The sequence below is a fragment of the Thunnus maccoyii genome, chromosome 14 (assembly GCF_910596095.1).
Source record: "Thunnus maccoyii chromosome 14, fThuMac1.1, whole genome shotgun sequence".
Classification (NCBI taxonomy): Eukaryota; Metazoa; Chordata; class Actinopteri; order Scombriformes; family Scombridae; genus Thunnus; species Thunnus maccoyii.
Window position 1 is genome coordinate 21,478,587 of NC_056546.1, and position 15,314 is coordinate 21,493,900.

Genomic DNA, 15,314 nt, shown 5'->3' on the forward strand with positions numbered 1-15,314 from the left:
CTCACAAGCTTACATGAGAACCTGGATATTGCAAATGGGAGACAAAATGGGAGAAAATGGTCAAAGTTTTGTACCCTGTCCTCTGTCCCCCCCCACCCCCCCCCCCAACCCCCAACACATTCCTGAAGGATCTCATTATTCTATTACCACAGGCCTCTCAGATTCAACAGACATGAACAATCTATGGAGACAAACATGTACACAATCTAAAAGGACATACCTACGATAATAATTTTCCCTTTTTAAGAATAGGTTCTCCCTTTAGTGACCAAATCTGAAAGAGTTATAACTGGCGAGACAAATTACCGGCAAATATTTTCATTAATTTTTTTCATATTTTATAAAAAACATTTAAAAAACAAAGCATCATTTTGTGCCTGGTTTTGGTGGAGTCAAGAGAAGTTCCTTGTGTCCAAGTAAGGGTTCTGACTCTGTTGGATTTTAAATCCTCTTGGTTCAAAAGAGCAGTAAGTCTTCTTCCTCAGAGCCTAAAAGTTCATGTGTTATTTGACCTAAAAGAGAATAAAAAATGGTTTCAGCACCATTTTTGAGGTTAAGCTGAATATCTAAGTGTTTTTTTTTCCATTCACTTTAAAGTGGGCTAGAATTCCCTTGCTTCTTCAAACTGTTTGTAGTAGTCTTCATCCTGAGGGTTGTCAGGACACTTTTGTCCATTGTTTGGTGGCCTGGCCTGGTTGTAGCGGCTCCAGTCTCCCTTGCAGATGATCCAAGGCAAGATGTCCACCTTATAGTGCAGGTCAGCTGAGAACTCTGTACTGATGAGGTTGGGTGTGCCGGCCCCTTTGCCGCGAGTGATGAGCTTCATGTTGTCGTCATAGCAGCAGTGTTGTGCAGCCAGTGTGGTGGACTCCAGCGTCAGCATGGAGCGGATGCAGTAACGCGCCGTAGGCTTGTAGATCTCCAGCTTCTCTTTTGGCCCACTGGCGTCTTTCCAACGGAAATCTCTGCGTGTAGGCGCATCGTGTACATCAGCCGTGCTGTACGCCACCTCAGTCGGATAAGAGCAAGGGCAGCTGGGAAGGTCGTTCGCCACCTTGCTCATGTATTTCTTCAAGAAGTCGCTCTTGCAGTTCATCCATCGCTCGCAGCTGTCTGTGTCTGGAAGACATGAAGACACTTTTAAATGCTACATCTCCCTCCTAATATTCAAAGACGAAACCATAAGTGTGAGAAGGTGTAACATATGACATGAAGGTGTGTTTTCTCCGGGTTGATTGAGAACAGACAGACACACAGAGAGCAAGAAGGAGCAGTGGCGCACTGTGCTCTTCCTGCCCTGCTGCACATTTCCATCTCCACGCTGTAATGGAGCGCAGCCCGAGCATGAGGAATGCCAAGTGTGTGCAGGAACGCTGCTGCCAGATGGATGAACTGCCTTTGATAGTGTAAGAACATCTAAATGAGGGATAGTCTGGACTATGACAAGAGAAGACAAAATCTTACCAACACCAAAGAGCTCCGTGGCATTGAACTCATCTGTTCCAGCGAGCAGGCTCACTTCAGTAGCTGCTGTCTTGAAGGCATCTTCAATACCTTTAAAAAGATGAATGCACAGTGAAGGGTGGTCAGAAGATGAAAGCTCTACACTGACAAAGCATCTTCTAATATCCTTAAACACTGTTTTTACTATTGGATTATTATGCTCTATGATCCAAAATCAAGACCTCACCTGGACAGTTGGGCATATCACAGGTCCTGGACTCAGTGGCTGTACAGGCGTAACCACATGACCTGGTTCTCTTCTGGTTTCCATTTCCACAAGTGATACTGCACGCTGACCAGTTACTCCAGTCCCCCTCTCCGTCCATGTAGTCTGGATCAGAGAGAAAGAGAAGAGAGAGATCCTCAGCTCTGATGCAGGCCACATGCTGAACTTACTCAGGCCTGTTAGCATGCCTCACTAATAATAAGTGGGGGGAGGACATGAAGGGGGAAGTGTGTGTGTGTGGGGTGGGGGGCTCAAAGTTCCCTTTGACTTTGCCCCTCAAAGCAGATACCAGGCAAGCCTGTCTGCACGCACACACACACACACTCACATACACTGTGCTATACATGCAAACACAGAGTTGGTGAACAAATAACTCCAAGGCAATAGGAACAGCATGTGTGTGCTCAGTCAGTATGCAAAGTAACAGAGAAGCTTTTTTGCAAATTCCAACAAAGCTACAAGACATCCGGCAGGCAATTTACAAATAGAAATTTTCTCCGCTGCCTGAATATCTTTGGCACGGTGGCACTGGACACCGTTCAGTTGTTCTATCTGTGATTCATTGGTTTGAAAATGGGAAGTGAAATGGCAAGAAATCCTCTTTAACTCCAATTATCATTGAGCAGATCACTGTAATGGGTATACATGGAAACAGTTACACTAGGCTCTACAAGCACCTCACCCCACCGCACGCAAACACACACACACACACACACACATCTTGAAAGCAGTACTCTATCAATGAGGAGAATTAATGTGGGCATGTTGGGATGGAAGTATTTCTGGCGGGGGTCCAAACCTTCCTATACACCCCACCACCCCCTCCCACTGCCATCTGCCCCTCATTATGACCATTTTGTATGAATACAGGCCAGATAGCCATCTAGGGCTGCTTCCCTCCCCCATCCATAGATTATTAAGGCCAAAGAGCTGGTGGCAGCTCAGACCAAATTTTGAATTCAGAAAACGTGATAATAACCGGCCCTCAGACCACAGAGGAGATGACTGAATGCATTATCAATGGTCTGTGATGGATGGCGCTCACTGCCCGTCCACAATTATGATGCTTAGGTTTAAAACCAGGACAGTAATGAAGATAAAACATTTCCTTGTCCATTAGTGTGGTATGAAATAAAGGATGAATGAGAGCTGACCACAGTGATAAGCCAGAAACATTAAACATGGGCTATGGTTTGACAGAAAAAGATTATAAAATCGCGTTCCTAACCGCCGTAGTGCAAGTGCAAGTGGATAAAATGACATTTTCCACAGCGCACGCATTCCTGTTCACCCACGTTGGTTTGGGCATGCTACAACTCGGTCCGGTCGCATACTGTATGACAGCGAGTGTAAATTCTTCCACGGCAGATTTATCTGTGGGGTTACTTTTGGAGAGTGTTGTGAGAATGGTGTGGCAGCCGAACAGTGCTCCTGGCCCCATTCCTGCTGCTGAACTTTGATGTTGCGAGGCGTTTAAACTGTGTTACATAGCTAGCCCCACACCACAGAGGAATCCATCTCATAAAAGAGTGTTAAAGGCTTCAATCAGGGGCTCCCAAAGGCTCGCCTGGGATGACTGCACTTATTATGGTGACAGCTTAAATCAGCAAATCTGCAAATTACAGATTCCACATCAGAGTATGGCCATCTGTGGAAATGCTGAAGACCAGCGCTCTAATAAGAGACTATGAATCCTGCTACATATTCTAGTGTGCATTGTGCGCTCATTTCCCTGTAAACACACACTCTTGTCATTCTCACCATATTCAGTTTGAGCTTTGCCTCCTCCTCCGGTGCCTCCTCTTCTGTCCCAGTCTACCGGCGGCCTGAGGAAGTTACTGTCCTCACTTTTGCTTCCGTAGGAGCGATCGTCCTCTGTCTGATGAGTGGTGGAAGATGAGGTGGAGGAGGAAGAGGAGGAGGAAGTGTGAGGCCACCAGTTTCTCCAGTTAGGAGAAGCCCAGTTGGGTTTACTCTCTTTACGGAGTCCTTTTTCTGGCTCATGGCCCTCCAACCCATCCACCACTTCAATGGTCACCTGTATTAAAGAAACGCAGAGAGGATAGTTTTTATTTTGGACAGAATGGGTCAATCGGGTGTAGAGAGGTGACACTTTCTGATACCCCTCCACACAATATTACCCCCCTCCCCCTTTCTGTCCTAACACATGTGCTTCCCAGATGAGGGGGGACCACCACCCCTGCCCCACAGCCACCCTCCCACCTCTAGGGCTCTCTCCACCTAAACACAAAGTTCAAAGGGCTACTCAGCCTCCTCCAGACCATGAAAGCCAGATGAATCCCAGGATCAAAGACACCCCCCCCCCTCCTCCTCCTCCTCCTCCTCCTCTTCTCCCACAGCCTCACGCCCTTGCTCAATTGGTTGCTCCGCTCTCTTCCCACATCTTGAGATGTTAATACACTTTGTTCGTGCTCGGATTTAGCAGTGATGCTCTCAGAGATGGAAAGACCCCCTTGCTGGATTAGACAGGAGAATGATTTAAACATGGCAGCGGTTACCCGGCCATCTGCACGCTGAGGGACTTATGGGCAATGGCTTGCCACACATTTACATAAGCTGCCGTCTGTCTTCCTGCACATGGGTTCGTAGCGAGGCATTGCCGGTTAGTGTCTGCCTTTCAGCTGTCATTATGATGGACGTGAGACCTCAGCGTCTATCTTAAGCTTCACTACGAGACAGGATGTGTGAAAGGGGACAGAGGGAGAAGGAAGGAGGAAAGGGGGAGAAAAAAGGGGGTAGTGATGTGCACCAAACTATTCTCCCTCTTCCTGTTTGCTCTTCCTGTGCTGTGTGCTTGAGTAGCCATGTCTTACAAGTGGGTGAAAGCATGAAAGCATGCTGGCAGGTGCACAGACACACATGATCACCTGTATGTTGGGATTCTGTCCATTGATATCTGCTTTGGAGAGGTCGGGGAAATTGTGCAGATCTAGGAGGAAAGCTCCGGGGCCGTCCCTGTGTACGTTGCTGCCCGTGCCTTGTGCCCAGGGGAGGGTGGCAGGACGGTGGGCCAACCGATGTTCAGGACCAGATCTCCGATCTTCAGGAGCCAGTTGGGCTGATGAGCTACTTTTTGCATTTATATTGTTCTGCTGTGGAGAGAAAGAAACATGATATTAATTTATTGTTAGTTTGTGCAACCATGATATAAGATTATTAAAATGTTTTTTAATCATAAGTAAAACACTTATTTTCTTGTCCTCTTAATTCACACAACTGTGAATGTGAAGAATAAGAGCCCTGTAGTTACTTGGCATTTACAGAGACTGTGCACTCAGGAACATTATATTGATCTCTCATGTTGACAAGGGGTTCACGTGGCCGTGACCTCTGTCATAAATCCTGCAGACAGTGGATTCTTGACTGCTGGGAGTCCAGAGAAAAAGCCATTGAAACAGTGGGACAAGCAGAGTTCTGTGTGTCTGTCTGCTTTAACCAAAATATAATCCATCTAAAGTCTGTACTCAGAGGCAGTGTCACAGTTGGACTGTATATTTTTCCATTTTTAACTGACAGACTACGCTGCCGCTTTACCATAGTAATATGATGTGGACATATATAGCATGTTCTGGTGCTGGCTGGGAGAAAAGAACTATGTGAGACTGATGGTTTTCCAGCAGTGGGGCTATACAGAGAAAGCTAAGCAAACATTGCAAAAATAATTATGTCTGCCTCCTTGTAGACAGAAAAACATTTGGTCTTCTGACAGGGGGGTTGTAAATTTGCCCCAAAAGGACAGTTGAAGCATATGTCCCCTGTCAGGTATGCACAGAAGGAACAATTATTCCTCAATTGGACAGACAGCCGTAAGTAGTCGGCAATCATCCATTCTGGGGTGGCAGAAAATAAGATCAAAGAAAGCCATCAATCATGTTCCTTGTTTTCTTTTTTCATGTCCCATTTCTTCCTCCCTAGTGTTTTTGTGGCCGGGCTGAGGCCTGAGAATATGGCAGCAGTGCTGTACGGTTGCGGTAGCCAGTCGCAGACAAAGTGTCAGCTCAGCCACATTGTGGTGGGCATAAAAGCCCCCAGTGGAGCTGTTTGTGTCCAGCCAAGGTGCACCCTGGCACAATATAGGTGCTGTAAATGGAGCTGCACAGCATGGTAGGAAGGATTACTAATGTACATGTAACTTAAATTCAACTGCAGAGGAGATAGTGGCTGCACAGATAGAATTTCAAATCCATTTAACTTTACTTTTCTTAATTCAGTCCCAGGGCCAGATGGAGTAAATATGATAATATGATCAAAGAATTCAAAAACCTTCACAGCACATTTCTTAATGTGAGCTACTGCCATAATTACAATGATTATACAATTGGCCATAATTTAGAGGGGAGGAAGAGTAGATAGTTCTGCATTTTGCCTGTGACCACCAAATATAAAGAGGGAGAGGTCTTAGATAAGATGATGTGATTTGATGAGAATTTATGTTCAAAATCATAAAATTTGAGGACGGATGATTCTGAGAATACAGATTCCAATTAAAACCGCACTTTTCTTTTCCATGACCAAACAATTATGGCTGAGAGTTCGGAACAGAAAAAGGTCAATTCACTAGTGTAGATTGTGCATTGGCTATCTGCCCTTTGTGTTAACATCACAGGATCCTCTTTGGTTCTATCACAAGTACTTTGGGCTTTGAGATGCCCATGTGATAACCCTGCCTTTCAAGTTCCCAGTCTTCAGAAGTCACTCACTGGCTGTAATTGAGCTCCACCGAGGGAGCAGCCCCAACACAACACTTACAGGTTCAGTCACGATTGTTACTACATATGTAAAATAGAAAGTAAACTAAAAAGCTGTGGTTGATCTCTTCCCGGTGGATAGCGTTTAACTGCAGACCACACAAGTGGCTCCTGAGTTTAGACATTATTGCTTTATGATACAGATACTGTAAACAATCATTTAAATCCACTGCCAGAAAAAACCTGACTACCACACATTTCACAGCCGCTGAGCAAAGACAATTACTCTTTCACCATTATAAGTCTGTTAGCAAATTCACCCCGAACATTTTTAATGCTCAGCCTACTGTTTAAAAACATCAAATTTACCATTTCCCCATGAGGCTTGCTATCTTAGTCTATTAAAAGAGAGAAAACGCCAACACAACTGCTTCAAAATACACAAAGTGTTGGGTCATGAAACCAAGTGACAGTGTTTGCAGGCATATTAATCCTCCATTACCCAGTATAATCCTATCTGGATCTTCTGTTGTGTCATATTATGCTGTATTACACATGGCAGGCAGATTATCTAATCCTGACACAAATTTGGTTTATTTAAAGTCAAACTTCAAAGTACTCTGATTAATCCCATGGCAACACTCGTGATGATGTTTCACTCAGTATGGGAGGCCTTAGAGTTTAAGCCTCCTTGTAAATATACAGTTTGTCTGTTTAAGGGCAAATATTGGTAGCTTAACTCTAATACGATTTGAGTTATGTTTAGTCCATATAGATTATCCTGCAGACAGTAGGTTAACGACGACTAATGTTGAAGAATTGCTGGTTGTGATTGGAGGAGTGCTAGGTGGTAAGACTATTTGCTATCAAACTAATTAGGATCCAAAAAAATGAATAGGAAAGCTACCTAGTTACCTGCAAGCCACTGTCACCACATTTAACTTAGTTTTTTTTAATAGCATGTTGCTCAATCCTGATATTAAAGGATATTTTCTGATGTGGTATTTTGACAAAATGTTGGTTCATTCGACAATATTAGGTCAGTGTCTGTTTTATCACCATGAAGTATCACTTTGCTAAGAGAAAATTCTTATCTATCAGCTGTGAAAAGCTCTGAAATGAGCCACAATGAGTCCAGGTAATATCTGCTGATATTCATGAAAATGCCCAAGAAACAACTGCAATCATCAGATGTCACTTGATAATATGTCACATTGCTTTTTTTTTCTTTCTTTTTTTGTAAATCCTAACTTAGAATTTCCCGGCTGATTTCAAACCAGCAACATTCCAGTTAAAAACCCTTTTCTCCCATCTATAAATTACTGTCATCCAAAAAGACCAAGAAAGAACCATTTCAATTTGACTCCATTTACACAATTATTTTCCCTTTAATTTAATTTAACTTAACTGTCATGTTCAATTTTCATTTTTTGCCTTTGAACACTCCTCTTAAGACAATAGATGCCACTGGAATGTGTACACAGTGTTGACATTCAGTTTATTCTCACTCAAGTCTCACTTTCTTTGGTGCCAAGAGGACAAATGCTGATTTTCTCAACATAGTAAAATACAAGTCTTACATATAATGCAGCGGAATTAAGTCTTGAGGTGTAATGTAAATAAGGAAACTGTGAGATAATACTGCTGAAAACAGGAGGAAATCTAAGCTGCTTTTTCCTGCAATCACTGTAATTTTCACTAAATCTGTATTTCCATCCGAGGGCTCAGCAGTGTGAAGGACAAACCAATGAAATTTTATATGTCAAAATTACAGGATTTTTTCTGACTAAATCGGTATTTTAGCAAAATGATCAGTAGAGCTGAAAATCATGGAAAAAATGAATAATAAGGGCATTAGTCATCAGAAAAGAATTGCAGTTGTGTAAAGTCCATCAATTCCTGATAATGTCGACATAAACACCTCTCAATCTTTTCCGGATGACTCTCAATGGAACTTAATGAGAAAAACATGCTGTTTTCTCATTTTTCTTTCATACAGTCCAGACTGTGACAGTGCACAAGAGTAACTGCTAAAAATGCTGTCAGCAGTGTTCCTCTTTTGATGGGCTGCTTTACAGCTCCTATCACTCATCTGTTAGCAACGAGCAACATGCTTTAATTTGGAGATCAAAAGTGACACACCATTCCTCAGTTCATCTGGGGCCTCCCAGGATGTCACCCCCTACTCTCAAAAGCCATGAATGAACACTTGCACACACAAGCCACCCCCTCTCCCTCCTCACAGTGTCTCCTCTTCTTTTCCCGCTTCCCCCTTTTTCACTTTGTGAGGGCTGCTTAAAGGGGCATGACTCCATTTTCAATTGGAAGCAACTCAGGGGTCCTTCCCCCAGGGAGGCTGGCAGGAAATGAAGGCAGTGCACATTGTGCCAGATGCTTTTCAGCACTACACTTATGGAGGTGGAAGAGAAAACTATCCTTCCCCTGTCACTCGCCTTATACTGGGTGCACCAATGTGTTTATTTACATGATCAAGACTTCTTGAAAATAAAAGAAAAAAAAACAAATTCAAGGGTAGAAGTCCAACATTAATTATTCAGCACATTATTCATCACACATTCTCACATCTGCCTTTGAATCGATGTATGTTCTTAGCTGACAAATACTGTTTTTACATCTGATATCACACTAACTTCACCCTGCTCCAGTGGATGAATCTGCCTTCGTGGGTCAGTGATGATAATGTGCCTTGGACCAAAGAGCTTTCTCTCTCCACTACAGGTGCACGGAGCCGCATCCTGTCATTTGTGTTTCTGTGAATGCCATTTTAAATATGACACCTAAGAGCGACAATACACCCCCTGGGCCGTGACAAGCCCGGCCGAAAGATGACATCACCGTCTTCAGTGGCGGACCAGTGAGGCATATCCGCACATAGTCGGAGCATTCATGAGTCAAAAAAAAACCATTCAGCTTGTCTCAACATGGGGTATGAGTGGCGATGTTGGGCTCTTTCATCACAGGCCAGAGTCTCTATGTAAATGTGGACAAATGACAAAAGGGATGTTGAGGTTTTGCTGGTTGGAATGGGTGGCATGTGTTTAGTATTTTTTACTGTGATTCCTCAGGAGGGTCCTGGTCCTGCCTGTCCAGTCCAGCATTTGGCTGTGTGTCAAATATTCAATAAATTCTTGGAATATTTCCTCAGCTTTGCATGCTCTAATATCCGACTGAACACAGGCTTGCTGTTGCATATACACAGGTCGGTCTAAAGTGATGGCAATGAGAGTGGATATAAGAGGAATTAACCTAACCTACCTTTAGTCAAAGTAAAAATTCTTTCCATTCATTTCTCCCAAGCCCTAATAAAGCATTTATGAAGGGACACCATTCCAGTGGGCATAAATACCCATTTATCACTGGAACATGAAGAAAATAACTCAGTAGCAGGCTAAATATACATCAAAAGGCAGCTGAAGGATGCTTAACACTCTCTAAAAAAGCCTGTTGATCCCAGACCCGTCTTAACCCTCAGGTCAGGATTTGGGGCTCTACTGGATTCTGTGTGCTTTTTTGCTGATGTTAAAATAGGCAGTAAAACTATTAAACCTGTCTTAAGTGGTGTCATGTTGACAAATGTCCCCCTTGTGAAATTTTGTTGAGGCACCACGTTCTAAACTAGACCACAACCCAAATAGGTGTCAGGATTGCTCGTGTGTCATCGGAAACTGTATTTTAACCAGACGGAGACCAAACTTCAAACCTTATGAAGAGAAAAGAAAGGGAAAGTTTTTTTTGTTTTTTAAATTTTTCCTTCAACAGTGAACCTTTATCTGATCTTCTCATGTGGCCTTACACACATGTGAGTATAGCTAGTGCAGAATAAAACAATCAAGTTTGGCTTAAGGTTTGATCTGCTGCAAGCTAGAAGTCAATTTGATGCCAGGCTAGGTGGTGGTGGTGGGGGTGTTGAGGGTAGGGGGTTCAGCTCTGAGCCCTCTGCCTCATCAACCGAACGCTTGGATGACAGTGATGAGTCCATGATGACAGAGAAGTGCCTGCAGCTAGCATTTAACCCCCGACAATAGGGCGGTGTGTCTGGTGTGGGGGGCTGATCTCTGACCCTGCATCATCTTCCATCCCTCCGCTGGCTGACTGACACTCCCGGGAGACACCCTGAGGAGACCACATCCGTGTGTATGTCAACAATTCCCAAAGAGTCACGGGAACCCCCGGGGGAGAGAGGGCTTTATTTTACCTGGGACATGTGAGCATTTCATCAAACCCATCTGTGACCAAATGAAACCCCTCACCCGTTTTTTTTTTTTTATAAGTTTTTGCATCAACCCCCTCCCCCCCAGGAAAGCACCACACTACTAGATTCCCAAACTCACCTCTCTAAGTGCTGCGTCCAGGCTCAGAGTTGCATTTCCCTGCTGCAGCGGACTGCTCCGCAACACCGTGATGTGCAAGGTAAGGAGAAGAAGTCCCAGGAGCAGCAGCAGTTCCGCCGCCAGTCGCACCATCCTTTTGACGCGGCCGCTCTTGGGAGCCTGCGGTGTGGCCGGAGCTCCGACTCCGCCTCCTCCCGGTGCAGAGACTCCAATCTCCGGATCCGCCGGGGACGAGGAGCCGCAACACCACTTCGGAGCCACTTCGGGAATCAGAATTGCAAAATTGAAGGGAAAAGGGATCGGAGGGGGGGCAGTCCAATAATTTGGGGAAAAAAAGTATTGTAGATGAATTTGGATGCAGTGGTTTTCTTTGGAAGCCGCGGGTTTGTCCCTAAATTAAGATTGATCCTCTTTTACTGATTGTTCATATAGTTTGATTTAAAGCCAAGTATTTCAAGAGCTAATGCTTTTGATCAGCCAATTAACAAAGTGTATACTGGATACTGCAGGACTGATCCAGCGCGCAGCTTTAACACTTTCTGCGCTTGTTGCGCTCTAGTCAGATCTCCAAGCTCAGGAAACTTGCAGCCCAGTTGCCCCGTGGTGTCCCCGCCACATTCTCAGCCTCACACTTCAGTTTTCCTCACTTCCACTTCAGCCTCTTTACGCATCTCTTGTTTTGTCCACATTCTGCGCTATCCAGAGCGTTAATCGACGAGAGTACCTTAAGATAAAAAAGTACAGGTAGTTCAGAATTTATCTTCCTTGTTAAGACTTCTCGGTGGAGTTCTGTGTACTTCAAAAAGAATATTCATCCATTATGGTGCGGATAGTGAGCCCACAGGCTGGCGTGCGTCTCCAACGAGTCCTGCTGGAGGAAAACAAGTCAAACCATGTCAAACTACGGTTTACAGAGACACACACGCTGTTCTTGTTGTGCGCTCTTGAGGTGGTTTTATACTATACGCCCCTGTGCGGGCGCCCTCCCCCTGGTTAACTCTTTCGTCCCTCTCAACCGGTCCTCCCCAAACTGGAGTCTTGCCGGGTGTAACACCAAACACTCTTGAGGACGTGAAAAAGTTTATTTATGCTCCACTTCCCATGGCAGATTAGATACATTTAAGTCCTTACTAGTCACAATGACAGAAATATATCTTAAATAACCACAAAATATATTTTGGATCATTTAGGCAGATTCCATAAAATATCCCGTTTCAGCAGGCATTAAACAACGGAAATGTATGCTGATTAAGTCATCCCCACATACTTTATTATTAAGAAACTTCCACTATACTGGCACAGTAAGGAGTCCCTGAAACAGCCTCAAGTAACCTTGGTGGTCCCCGGAGGCGCACTGGGCACACAGCCGCGCCTTTGCGCAGAGGAAGACACCCGGAGGCGCTTTACAGGAGGTCTGAACTCTCCTGCTGTCATCTGTACAGCAGCAGCTTCGTCTCAGTCTGCGATTAACACGCTGCTACGGAAGGTGCTGTAACACTTCACTTAAGCAAGACAAATGGTGCGTAATGTGATTAGCCTTTGTGAGACTTTGTTTTATTGTCCACTTCAAAGGACGGTTCGCAGTGTCAAATTATGCACCAAGCAGGGATGCTTCTGCTTCAACATAGGTGACAGTTCACTGAACCACAAGGCACCGCAGAGACCTTGTGTCTAATAGCATTTGTCATCTTTGAAGTCAACTTATTTACATTCAGTTTGGGCACCAGTGGAACAATAATGTTAGAGGACGACCCGGATCAAATTATGGTCAATGTGATAGATTATCTGTCAGTGTTTTTACTGCTCGCATAAAATCATAAATTAAGACATTTTCCAATCGACCCACATATTGATTATTGCGCATGCAGAATACTTGATGTTGAGGGCAAATGGCGCGTGACGCACAAATCCGGCTGTACTATGATAACTGACCAACAGCTCAGTCAAAGGATCACTTAAATCAGACCATTCTTGTAACCAAGACACGTTCACATTTAAAAAAATGTAAATACAAAAATGATACAAGAAGGTTGTCATACAAGTTGTGTTATTGTCTGTATTTTATTTCATTTTCCCTGCAACACATAAACTGTAGCAGCCACACAGTCTCCGTAAATATGTTGAACCGAAACCCAGACCAAGAAAAACAACAAGACGTCATCATTAATTACAATTTATCGCTCTGACTACGTCATTCGCTCTCAAGGGAGGGCATCTGCTACCTGCAGTAGCAGAGCACATGTGTGATGTTTCATAAATAACTGTCAACCTTTCAGCATGATTCCCAGGAATAAATCAAAGATATTTGATAAACACAGACCCTGCTCTTACTTGAGCTAAGATATAACTAACTTGATCAAAGTGGCAGCTTACTTTTTGAACACATGACACAAAATCCAGTGACGATGGGACTGAACAAGATGGAGTAATTCATATAAATAAATCTCCCTGTTTCCAAATTATCTCACCAATACCTCATGAAAGTGATCATATGTCTGAATTAGGCTAACAATATATACATAAACACACTTCAAGTTCCCCTCTGTCCTACTGAAATACACCACCTTGGCCTACTTCATTGTGCTCTCTGTTAACAAGTGCCTCCCAGTATGCAGCTTTACAACAATCTTCAGTTACAGTCTTACTTACTCCGGGCACAGCCTAGCTGTCTGAACCATGTAAATCTGTCCTTTGTCTGCTTCACTTCAAAAAAAATCCCTTTCCAGAATAGAAAAATCTCTTTCCAAATGGAAAACAGAGAGCAGCGAGAATGCCTCGCCTGCTTTGGACACAGTGGTGGACATCAAAGGCGTAGCAGAGGATCCCCCCTTCAGAATAGCAGCTACATGCCATTCCAATAAGTGCAGTGTATTTGGATCTGCAGTTCAAAAGAGGCTGGTGCAGGCAGGTCTCTGGGGCCTTGCCACCAGTAGTCTGGCTGCACAGATGTTTTGAATGCCAGCGCAGACCATTTGCCACTTCGGCTGACGCTGAGGGCAGTTAGAAGTGACTGCGGGGAAATTTGGCAGGACACCTTACCTAACAGACACACTCAGAAATCTGAAATTGATGTCTTTAGTGTTGACTGTAATGATTTTATGACAACAGGTCTTATGGAGTACCTGAAGAACATTTTCTTTTCAATGCCCGAACAGGATTGATCATTTTGATTTTTTTTTGCCAGGAAAAAGACTAAAAAAATGTGTTAACTGTCATTGTAATGGCTGTGATATGAAGGGTCTGCACTTGTATGTAACCAAGCTTGTCAGCGTTGTATCTGCTGACAACCACAGTTTGCTTTCATTTCTTGCTATATCCAAAGAGGAACAATTACACACTGAACAATGTATTGCTATAAATCTCTTTCTCACAGACACTCATACATTACCATATTTTTTCAGGTTTAGTGTTATATACAGTAAGACTTCCATCAGATGCTCCATATAAATGTGTCTTCCAGAAGTTACTGTGATTCAGTTACTTACATGATAACTCTGAGTATTGTCCAAAGCAAAATACTGTTCAGTAAAAAAAAAACATATAAAACAATGTCTTCTTTGAGCTTAGCTTCATTATCAAATATGAGTTTCATACAAGCATTTTCCCTGCTGTGCAAATGTTATGTGCAAAAATGTGACTGGTAAGTCTCTGCAAGTTAGAGTTTGCCTTTCTGCATAATCACAATAGAGCTCAGTGTTTGAACGCTCCATGTCTGTGACGAGTTATTTTTTGAGAGAATTCAAGCTTTAAATGTCTCTTTACACACACCTGTTTTCTGCTGTAAATCCTCAATAAATTTAACAACGGTCACATTTAGACTAAAGGTGAAAGTAAATACAAATTAATAACAGATATCCCGGTGTAAAATCTGAGGCCCATCTCTTCCAGATCTTTATGAAACAGTACACTGGTATGACATCACAGATTTGAGGATTAAAGAAACTGTTTTCTATTGTTTCTGGCTATAGGAGCCAGATGTGAATATTTACTTACAGAACAAAGTGATCCAGTATAGAGCAGATTTCAATTGCTTTCTCCTTTAGGGGGAAAAGTGTTTTTTTTCTTTACTTTAACTTCTCTAAACTTTCTTTCTGCTGTGTCTGTTTGCAGTTCATGTTTTTTTCCCCAAGGACTGAATATTGTATTTTTATTCCATCTTGTAAAAGGTTATCACTATGTTGTTTATATGGAGGAAAAAACATAAACACAGTGATGCCCCGAGGGTAAACAAGTGTCGACTAGACCCAATTTTGACACATTGTGAAAACACATTTATCATCCATCTATAATCCTTCCTGTGTTAATCAAATGATTACCCCATACCACGGGAATTTTGAGTTCAGTGCTAATTGCTGGGTTTGGTTTCTGTTGGCTCAGGTGCTGCATACTCTGCATGCTTACCTTCACAACTGTTATGCAGTTTGTGCGTGAAAGAGAACAGCAGGTCTTTAAAACATCAATAATTGAGCTGTTAAGACTTGGTGAATATGAGCTAGTCTCACCACAAAACAAGCCATAACACCT

At 43.3% G+C, this 15,314-nt stretch overlaps 1 protein-coding gene across 1 annotated transcript; it reads right to left on the reverse strand.

Moving 5' to 3' along the window:
- Nucleotides 1-127: 127 nt before the first annotated feature.
- On the reverse strand, nucleotides 128-11,696 carry ism1 (isthmin 1). Its single transcript, XM_042433834.1, has 6 exons — nucleotides 10,791-11,696; nucleotides 4,618-4,842; nucleotides 3,491-3,767; nucleotides 1,691-1,834; nucleotides 1,465-1,554; nucleotides 128-1,119 (listed from the first exon to the last, which is right to left on the reverse strand). Exons 1-6 carry the CDS (start codon nucleotides 10,920-10,922, stop codon nucleotides 602-604), a joined length of 1,386 nt encoding a protein of 461 aa, XP_042289768.1. The 5' UTR covers nucleotides 10,923-11,696; the 3' UTR covers nucleotides 128-601.
- Nucleotides 11,697-15,314: the final 3,618 nt, after the last annotated feature.